Source organism: Patella vulgata, chromosome 4 (assembly GCF_932274485.2).
Source record: "Patella vulgata chromosome 4, xgPatVulg1.2, whole genome shotgun sequence".
NCBI lineage: Eukaryota > Metazoa > Mollusca > Gastropoda > Patellidae > Patella > Patella vulgata.
Window position 1 is genome coordinate 54,565,812 of NC_065882.2, and position 11,732 is coordinate 54,577,543.

At 36.2% G+C, this 11,732-nt stretch overlaps 1 protein-coding gene across 1 annotated transcript; it reads right to left on the minus strand.

Annotated features, from left to right (window-relative positions):
• Positions 1-1,738: 1,738 nt before the first annotated feature.
• On the minus strand, positions 1,739-4,043 carry LOC126818722 (splicing factor U2AF 50 kDa subunit). The gene has a single exon (XM_050546262.2). The coding sequence runs from the start codon at positions 3,892-3,894 to the stop codon at positions 2,551-2,553; it is 1,344 nt and encodes a 447-aa protein (XP_050402219.1). The 5' UTR covers positions 3,895-4,043; the 3' UTR covers positions 1,739-2,550.
• Positions 4,044-11,732: the final 7,689 nt, after the last annotated feature.

An 11,732-nucleotide genomic window follows, 5' to 3' on the forward strand; every position in this document is an offset into this window, starting at 1 on the left:
ACCAAACTTAAAACACCTGGGGGGAGGGGCGGCACAAGTATTTGAGGTAACGCTTTCGAAATTCGAGGGCACTTATTCGAACGGAGGGCAGTCACACACTATAACCCGGTAGGAAATCTCACAGGATTCGAGCGTTACCAACCATTTCCGATTTCTTTTGTTTTTGCAATTATGACGGCAGTTGCCAAACCTACCTCTGGGTGTGTTATATAATACTTTGGGAGACGCTGTTCTGCAAGTTGCGTCGTGTCGCATGTCGATTTTGGTAATGACGTTAAACATACATCTGATTTCAGATATACAATAAATACCTTTATCGTCCAGCTATCGTTAACGGACAGAAGGCTTCTTTAAAACCCAAGATTAAGGACAGTGTACGCGATAATGCCCTGGCAAAGGTATACCATCCACCGTGTTGCAGACGTTTAAGTAATTAACAACCTGAGGACTTCATCAAAACGAAATATCTTAAAATTCGATTTTAAATTAACTACCTATTAAAAATGGTTATTTTGAATGCTATATCACGAATGTTACTTTCTAATCAAATTTTTGAGATTTAGTATTCATGAAAAGGACCTCAAGTATGTAATACACTATAACGTTTCAGTTTTTAAGGTCCGTCATAAGTAACTGTCCATGTCCATTTAAAGCAAAGAAAAAGATCAGCGATGATTGGTTAAAATTTATTTCCTGAAAACTAAAATGGTTTCACTAAATAAAGCAACAAGAGTAAACTAAGGGCAACCGATTTTGTCAAGACTGACATCAAAAACACCTGCTCAGACGCGAAGTCAATTTGATGACCTAACGTAATGACCGAATCATTCCTGCCACATGGGAGGGTTATATTATCATTGAGCAAATTTAGGGAAAGGACGGAACCACTACCGTTAAGTTACGGGTATTCAATGCGGAAATTGATTTATTCGTATCCCACAAAAAATGTTATTGGGGGTGGAGGGGGTCATCAAGGTCAAATTTTGCATATTTGTGAGCTTCTGTTTTCCTGAAAAGTTATTTATTCATTTGCTTACCTCAGGATTCAGGATGCTATGTCATAGTTACCTGTGTGCACCGTGAAATGTTCTTTTAACTTTCAGTTTTCCTGCCCAACCCAAATCACTATGTTTATAAATTTGACAACTTGAATGTTGTATATTGTTCCCATCATGTTTGAATCCCACACACTTAATTGTAGTAGGACACACATTTTCTAAACTTCAGGCTTCCTAGCAGATGAGACCCTAGAAAATAAAGATTCTGTTGTGCAGCCCTAGAAAAAAGAATCTGCAAAGGAAAAACTATTGGCTATCGACTTGAAAAGCCAAAGAGAATCCATAGACAAAAAATGGTCTTTGCAACAATTTGGTAAGAAGATGGCTTTGGCTGAAAATCGAAAAAGCCTATTTTGACAACTGAAAAATCGAAAATTCATTGGAGACTTTCAATTCCGAATTTCCATGCGGTGGTGTTCACACACAGCCTTTTGGTCATGGTTTAAATGCTAAAAATAAAATTGCCTAAAATAGAAAGTGCCTACAAAAGAAAACATGTACATGTATGCACACAACATGAAATTCTCCTAAAATTTGGAAGAGGTCTACTATTCTAGCGTATTTCCAAAATATACAAAGTCAGTTTACTTAACCAATTAACATTAACTAGAAGGCCTGGAAGGTAAAGAAAGTGATATGTCTTACACCTATTATTAATAACAACAACAAAAATAACTATACAAAGTACATTATGATTTAGTGAATACTGAAATATCAATAGCCTAAAGCCTATTTATTCTGAAATTCAGATAAGATTAAAACCAACAGTATACATTTTTGTTATCAAGAACAGCATTGAATTAAAGATTCTATTTATACACACATTGCATTTTAGATACTTAAAGCATTCAAATTTTCTAAAATTAAAATTAATCAAAAACCTTAGAAACAAAAAAATTAAAATATTAAAAGAATGTTGTTTTACTGTTTTGTCTGGTCATATCAGAACAAATTTACATCAGCAAAATATCTAGCCATTATTGTCACATACTGAAATGAAATATTACAAGTATCTGAGAAATCAAACTAAACAGTTTAAATTTAAATGTTTTTCAAAGCACATTTTCTTGTACACTTTTTCTTGTACACTAGGAATATAAAATTGGAGTAAATCAATTACACAATGTCAAAATATCAAATGCAATTTGATTCTAAATATACAATCATGGTTCAATGAAAGGAAAAGAACAATTTAAACAGTTAAAGAATAGTATTTACATACAATGTGATCAAAAAAATGAAACTGGATTTTCTTTTTTGTTTAAATCCATGTCCTTTCCAAATGAAAGGGTGGAAACTAGTTAATATACAATATGGAGTAACAATCTTTATATTATAATGATTTAAAAATGATAATGAATTGTAACTGTTCACTTAATTTAAGTGAAACATAAACATACAATACCGGATGTTCGGATGAATCATTGATTAAATCGTTAAACAAAATCTTTATTCATTCAACATGTTTAATAAATGCTAATGGAATAAAAGATTAGAATTCGCGTCGATGATATTTATCAGGATCATAGTATGAAGTCACAACTACTCGTTGAGAGAATTTTCTACCAGCCAGAGCTTGCTGTGCTTTTTGACAATCAATAATTGAATTAAATTCTACAAATATTTTTCCGAGGCCTGGTACATCAACTCCCATTATCGGACGTGGTATTTCTAAGCTTCGCACAACACCATATTTTCCACATTCATCTTTGACATCTTCCACAATATCTTCATATTCTTCTTCGTCATCCAATTCTTCTGGTAAAATCATATTCATCAAACATAGGACCTCCGTAGGTGGACCTGCACCCATTTGCATATCCAAGCCTGGTACTTGAAGCTGAACAGGTAAATTTTGACCATTTTTAGCACCAACACTGGCTCGCTGAACAATTAACTTTTTGTCTCCTAGCTGCATACCATTTAAACCAGCACATGCCTGATCAGTAACAGTTATATCTACATATTCGCAGAAGGCATAGCCTTTGGATAAACCTGTAGCACTATCTTTAACCAAATTAAACGCTTTCAGTGGACCGAATGAGGTCAAGAGTTCTTTAACTTGATCTTCATTAAGATAATTTGGTAGCCCACCTATAAATATCTTATGTGGCGAATCTTGAACCACAGTGGACACAACGCCAGGGACATTTATTGAAGGCTGTTCTGATAAACCAGGAAGAGGTTGATAATCCCGGGGACGACGAATCTTCAATGATTGACCCTGAAAATTGATACCATCAAATGCCATTGCTTGTGTCGTTTCATCGACTGATCGGTATTCAAGAAAGGCAAAGTTTTTATCTAAATTAATTTGAACTGCAATAACTGGATTTCCATCAGCTTGTGCTAGTCCCGTCACTTTCATTTGCCCATTGAAAAAGTCCATCATGGCTTCTTCCGTTACACCAAAGGGTATATTACCAACATATAAACGTCGAGCTTGTCGACTTATTGTACTGCCAGCAAACGGAACAGTTGTGTTAGTTACAGGAACCTGTGGTGCTTGCATAACTGGCATAGCTTGTGGAATCTGACCCGCAGCTTGCATAGCTTTATACTGGGGTACGCTCATGTGTTCAAAGCCAGCCGGTGGAACATCCCAATACTTGTATGGCTTCTTTCGTTTTGGCGGTTTAGGGGAGTGACTTTTAGACTTTTTGCGACGTGTACGATCTCTGGATCGGGAACGTTTTCGGTCTCTATCCCTGCTTCTTGATCTCTTTGCTCGTGGAGAACGCGATCGTCTCTTGTCTCGACTTTTTTCTTTATCAGCCGATTTAGATCTATTGGAATCAAAGTTCAAATTCTGTTCCCTTTCGAAGTCGGGATCCATATTTTAATACTTAAGGAATCACAATCTTGGACTGTAAATAATTCTAAATTATAATCTTCTTCAACCTTTTGTACAGATTTCAGTATTAAACCATGATGGCGGCACACTCGGAAGAAAGACACGATTGGCCTCGTTTTGAATTTACGTCCGGTTAGTACTGGATAATAAGAACTAAGAAAGCGTAGACTTGCTTATCGAGAACAAAGACGCCAACTCCCAGTCCGTGACCCACACTGATCACTCGGCAAACCTCGGCAGATTCCGTTGCTCAACATGCAGCTGGATGTACAATCTGTTTTACAGACCTAATGCGACATCCGTCTTTTATCTCTGTCCAAGATGACTGACCTTTTAGTCAGACCGCTGTATAGTTCTAAGGGTGACGTCACATCACAATGTTTATCAACAAAGCAAGATGGCATCGATAACGCCAAAAAAGATTACTTCTGTGGCTTGTTTTTGTAACAAACACGAGCAGGTCAATCATATTAGACGGTAAACAATGTACTTCTGAAAGAATTCAGAGTAAACAAACAGAAAAAAACGTCAAATTGATGGTCACACGTGCGTTGTTTACATCGAACGTAGTGATATGAACTGGTACGGGCAGAATTATATCGTTTTACCCATTTTACGCCTCCGCGTACTATTTTCTGTACCTATTTACGCTAATTATGGAATATTTTTTTATCAAGATATACTTCAAACACCTTTATTTATTTTTCTAATACTAAAAAAAAATGTTTCAGAATTTAATTTGTCGAAAGAAAAAAGTTAATATTTTGTAGTCATTAAGTCGCATCGATGTCATCCTTATCAGTGATTGTACAAGCGAATATTCACTGCGGATCAGTGTGCTGGATGTAGGGAACTGGATTCTGCTGTGGTTTGCCGAGTGCCACACTGATCAGCAATGAATCACCGCTGTCACGACACAATACCTCTGTGAAACAGATTGCCCTTGACCATGGATTCGAAATGCAAGTTATGCGCAGTAACCTTTCACGCACGTAAAAAAAATTGGCCCAAATCGTGACGATGTACGAGTATGGAAGTTACAACAAACATTTCACATTGTTATGCATAACAATATCTAACTACATATCTTACAAAATAACATAATTTTCAAGACGAGTGGTACATATTATAATCGTCATTATTTAATGTTACATATCAATTAACAAAGCTATATTTATATTCCTCTTTTCTTAAAGGCATTAAATATAAAACTTCAACATTTTCTATACACGCTTAATGATTTTTCATTATTCTTTATTCTGAATTGACTCAGTTATATGAGGTTTGATGAATGGTGGGATATTGTTGTCGCTAATTATTATAAAATGGACAATACAATAAGAAAAGTTTTTCCTCTTCTACTAATTGAAGGTTGCAGTTTTTACATAATCTCTCATTACCAGGAATAAAGGGTTTACTGTATCTTCCCGTTTCAACTTTCAGTTTATGTGCACTAAGTCTAAATTTACTGAGTGTACCCCTTTCATCTGCACATAAATAATTTTCCATGTTATATGAATTCTTAATATTATAATAAAAATCATGTTTTGAATTTGATTTCATATGTCCATTTAGATGCTGGATAGTCTTACTCTGGTCAGTGTGTTTCTAGGACTGGATATATATCATGTAATCAGGTTTTAAATAAGTGTAAAAAGAATTCGTAAATATTTCACCCATTCCTGTTTCCAGTCTTCATGATAAAAATTGTATATACTACAAAAATACGATTGCCTTTACTTTCTTTAGACTTTGCCATCTGTATGTGGTTTAATGGTATTGCTATTTTTATATTTAAACCGTATATAACTCTATGATCCATACCCATTGATACATCATCGGTCGACTTTTCTAAAATATTATTTTGGGTATTACCCGTAACTTTATTATTGTAAGTTCACTATGAAGCACAAAATACAAACATTTTCTAAATCGTTATCCTTCAGTTGTATATTTGCAACATTGTTCTTAGAAGTTTGCATTAATCATACATAATGCAAGAGCCAAATCTGCCTATTGCAGGTCTTTCTGAAGGCCCGAAATCATCCCAAACTTAGGCTGTGTGCAGTTTGGCCTGAAATTTGATGTAAACTATTAGACATTTATTCACAAAACAAGACCATAATCAACTCTCGACGGCATCGGATACTCGAGATTTTAACTAGATCAGAACAGTTCGCCATTTAAAAATTTAATTTATAAGTGGGAAAGTGAGGCTAATCTGCAGAGTTAGTTATAAAAAAATATGTCATGTCAATTACTATGTTGTGTATGTTTGGGCCATATGTACCGATATCTACGATAATGACATAGAAATCGTATTTGTGTGAGTCAGGGGCGGATTGCGCCCCCCCCCCCCCCAAAAAAAAAACAAAACAAAAAACACAAAAAAAAACCACATTGTATTCACGAGGGAATATCCCCACCATAAAAATATACTGAAAGAGGTCATGTTTATGTCACGTGACTTGGCTGACACGGTCCCTTGCATCGGGTACGAAGCCGGAGGAGAATTCATTGCATTACAAGACGATATTGCTTGTAATCGCTGTTCATTTATTATAAATATCGAAGCCTAATAAAATTCTCGGATTATCCACTGCTCAGGTCTTTTTCCGTGTTTTTTTTTATCTCAAAAACTGTTGTACGCTTAAGCTCACCTTTTAGTTTATCAATAAGCGCTCACTAACGCCAAGAAATCAGACCATCTTCGCGTACAACCTTTGACGTCACTCGAGCAGACATCCCTAATCGTCGGGTTGCATATCTATAACATACCTTTCCTTGTCGGTCACTTTTTGCAATACATTGGACGCTACTGACCAAAAAGGATCTTGTCTTGTCGGTCCTTGTCGGTGATACGTAGGACCGCTGGACTTCTGATTTAAAAATGTATTTCTACAAAAGTATTTATAGGTATTTATAGGGTAATCATTTCAAATGAAAGTATACCATATTTGGTATTTATGGAAAGTAGAGACTCAATCCTACCGGATATGTACTAGATTTGCTGAAATGAAAAAGTCCATGGGGCCCCCACACGAAAAAAAGGCAACATGTCCCTGTGTTGCGTACTCGAGTGACCGAATGGCTAGCGGTTGTGTGGACATTTCTATAAACTCAAATGCGCAGTAGACCCATTGAATAACAAGTGGTTGTCATGCAAGATACGCCCATATTTTGCAAGAGGACAGAAAACAAGCTAAAACAAGCGATTTTCGTACAATCAGGGGACATATTCCAGGAAGCTATGGTCAGATATGCGCGGTTATCAAAAGGAATCGAAATCTCTGGGATATAAACAGTTATTTAAGTTTCATCAAAATCAGATAAAACTGCTGACCGCTAGAGGGTCCACAACCTTGGTAGGCATTACACACTTTTACAATATTTGCGTACAAGGAGCGGGCATTTTGTCGGGCAGCCTCAGTCTGATTTTCACGAAATTCGAATTTAACCATCATTAGGTTGTAACACTAAAATAGTTATATGTTTTTTAAAATCGGATAAAAAGATTTGACCTCTCTAGAGGGTCCAAAAGCTAAAAACTGGATTCTTTGTACAATCAGGGGCCATAATCAAGGAAATTACAATCCGATATACGTGAATATAGTAAGGAAAAGAGATCTTTGGGATATAAACAAATTTTTTTAAGTTTCATCAAAATCGTAAAAACATTGTGACCTATAGCGGATCCACAACCCTGGTATTACATACTTTTACACTATTTGCTTTCAAGGAGCGATCATTTTGTTGGGCAGTTTGGGACGTAAACACATGTTTTAAGTTTCATCAAAATTTAATCAACATTGTGACCTCTAGAGGTATACACAGCCTTAAAATTACATACTTAACCAATTTGCGTACATAGAGCGGCCATTTTGTCCGACAGTTTCGGTCCGATTTTCACGAAATTCGAACTCAATTATCATTGTGGTGTAACAGTGATATATTTGAACGTTTTTTTAGATAAAACTTGTGACAGGGGACAACAAGCTAAAAACGCGATTTTTTGTACAATCAGTGGCCATAATCCAGGAAGTTGAGGTCCGTTGGGCGCGAATATCGAAAAGAAATAAGATCTTTGGGTTATAAACATACTTTTCAAGTTTCATCTAAATCGGAAAAAATCGTGACCTATATTTCAAGTTTCGTCAAAATCGGATTCGAATTGAGACCTGTAGAGTGCCCATAAATAAATAATGGGCGGACGACAATATACGTCCACACGAAAATGTGGACGTATAAAAAGCAGAAAAGGAAGTTTTCAGAGGCTTATTTAAAATTTACTTAGGCTTCGATATTTATTGTAAACTGACTGCGAGTAACGACAAAAGCAATTTGGAATGGATCCCCCCTCAATCAATTTACGTGACAAACAATGACTGCTTCAAATATACTGTTATGACTTGAAATTTAAGAGTGTATCCGCGAGAAGACCAGGCCAAAATCGCAAAAGGTGACTAAGATGGAGGGTCGGAAGTTTTTGATGAAACTTATGGTATGACACCCCCTAGGGGCAAGAGGTGACATGCTGAAGTGGTTACAACCGGGTGTCGCTATACAGGACTGTACTGGAAATAGTCATTTTATGGGTAAAATTTTGGTTTTCACCGGTGCATTTATCACCCCTTTCAAGCACAGGTTGCATTCTATGGTTCAATAGCAACCTTCTAATTTTGACACTGTCTGATAAAGCGGGTGGCAAATTCCACCCAGCACTAATTTGAAAATAAAAATCAGTCCATACTAATTTTTTGTGGACTTGTTTTAGGGTACCATATTCACTTTTTTGTCCCTATAGTATACAGAAAAAGATACACTGTAACTTTTTCTTTCATGGTCGCAAGTAGAATTTCATCGGGTTTTGAAGTGCTAAGCACATAGTATTTATAGGTGTAAAAAAAATGACCGGAATGCAACATAACGTAAATATGCAGCTTATTGGAAAGTGCTAAAAATAAGCTTTTGTGATACATGTTTTTGCAAATTTAATTAGAGAAATAATTTTTTTTTTACTTTTATACGTTTTTATCATATCCATAGCCATCATTTGTACCATGTGGTACTGTATATAAGTGTATATTTGTATTTATTGTATATTTGGTATTGTCGTATTGTCCCTTTAACATATTTGTTTTATTGTCTCTTTAAGGTTTCATTTTCCAATAGGTTACCGAAAATGGCTACAAACTTTTAAATTTCAGAGCATGCTTCCACTAATCATTTTAGGACACATCCACTGATTTCTACAATACAGAAAGGTGGAAGCTTAAATTTTAACGGCAACGCAGCCTTGCGTCGAAGTGGGCGACGTTGAAAAGTGTAGCATGGTATATCTACGCCGTCAGCTACACCTTCATGGCTGGATTATGATAAGAGAGGCCCTAGGCAGTCCTCCTGAACAGGGCCCGCGACATGGACCTTGGGACAAGCAACTCGGTGTGGGGGTAGGTCGGGGGCAATCGTGCGGTTGGTGGTTCGAATCTCACTTTTAGGTGAATTTTTCATTTTTGTTTGGATTATTTTATTTAAAATAATGTCTATTTGAGGGTAATGGATATGTTTTGTTAAGATCATTTCATTGAGCACGTCGATACTACAATGGAAGCTCATGGACAATTGCGGAAGCTAATTCCCATCGGCGCCAGATGAACCATGAACGATTACAGGCCTTTTTAAGTATGTTTTTCAAGACATTTTTATAAATGAAATGAAATGGGGTTTAACGTCCTACTGTTCTGCTCCTAACCTGGGCTAATGAAGACGGGCATACGCCATACAGTGTGCTATGAGGGAAATTTTGCCCGGGCAGCGGCGCTACAGCCTACTCTTATATCGAATTCCAACTGCCAAGGAATCTTTAACGTGCACGCCAATGTGTACACGGGACCTCGGTTTTTCGTCCCATCCGAACGACTAGACAACTGTCCTTGTCAGGCCCTCCATCCTGCATCACTGACAAGGGGAACCACACATTTTTATAAAACAGATACTAATGCATTGTAGGGGCTGGTAGTAACACCATATGAATGAAATGAAAAAAAAAGGTTAGGTTTTTTTTTATCTACTACAGTTAATTATCTCCAAAATAGGGAAATTACAGGTTAATTTCCTGGGTTATTGTTTCCTTTACCTAGTTTTTATCAAGTCGATTCCGGGCATTTTTACTTTTTGTATCAAATGTTGGGATGTTGCTTGTTCACACGAGCATATAATAACCCACCCCATGAAAGAAGTAGTTTCCATATAAACTGTGTTGTGTTTTTTTTTTATTTTTTTTTTTTAGCTATAGGGCGTCAAACTTCGGTTGACGGAAAATGGGGAATTTAGATAGGCTTTGATATGCAGTCCGTATACAGATACAGATCTCGGCCAGAATCGTCTGAAATTACTTTTGTGGTAACAGCACTAGGTCATCTACAAACTGTATGAGTTTGGTCTTTTTGCTACGTATAGTAAAGGTGTGGGGACTTGCCAAAGTTAGTATTTGAGAAAAGACGGATTTTGGCAATTTCACCATATGAAAAATGTATTTTCAATTTTCTCAGTCAGGAATTGAAAGATTTATCTGATATTGCACATTTATGTGTTCTGGGACTATCCCAACATACAAACCACATTTGGTCGAAATCTCTGATTGACGCCTTAGCACCTTCTGCACGGTGTTCTCGCGGACACGCTCTTAAATGTTTTGAATGGGATTTAAAGCAAAATTTTGATAGATTAATTAGTTTCAATATCACACAGTTTGTATCTTGAAAGTATGATTATTATTATTAGCTCACATATCTGGAATTCAATCTAAGAGTAGGCCGTAGTGCTGCTGTCCGGGCAAAATTTCCCTCATAGCACACTGTATGGCGTATGCCCATCTTCATTAGCCCAGGTGAGGAGCAGAACAGTAGGACGTTAAACCCCATTTCATTTCATTTCATTTCATAGCTCACATATCCTCTATACCCATATCTCTTACAGCTTTACTTAGTTTACAACCCATGTTTTTAAGAAGCAAATATTTAATAAAAGTCACCAAGTGTTCATAATATAATATAGAGAAACAAATCTGTGTAGGGGATTTTCAGTTTCATTAAATAAAAATACAAACCTAGAAGTCAAAAGTACAATGTTTGGAAATGCACCAATCCTCAGTATGTCAATTCCTTCAGCTTCCAGAAGTATTAAGTATTGGGGAGCAACCTGATTCCCGCATATTTTTAATACGTTTACGGTAATATATATCTCGAAAATGCAACATAGGAGGCTTCTGAAATTTTGCAGTCACGCAGTTTATTCATCCCTTGAAAGCTAGTTTGAATACTTTTTGATGCAAGGTGAACATACCCTTTTTCTGCGTGCACAGTTAGTCTAGTGTACGATATTTTAGTATGTTTACAGTAATAGTTTTTTTTAAAGGGGGGGGTCTATTATATATATACTTTGCACTAATATGTCTTAAACTGTTATTTTCTAATATAATGGTAACAATTTTTATCGTGGTAATATAATGGTAAAAATTCACGAATATACCAGTTCCTTGAGATATACGCAGGCAGTACAGTAGATTGAGTTGAAAGGTAATTAACACTCTTGTTAATATGAAAGCATTGCACCTACCAAATTATGTTTATAATAGCCATATATACCTCTACCTTCGTTACTTTAGTAACAAAGTCTTAGAGACCCCTAGTGCTCTCTCTTGGGGTATCTAAGACTTCATTACTAAAGTAACTGCCTCTACCTATATCTTAGGGATGGCTTAAAATTAGTTTGAATAATCTGGTGTAAAAACACATAATACATTAGTATGTATAATAGCA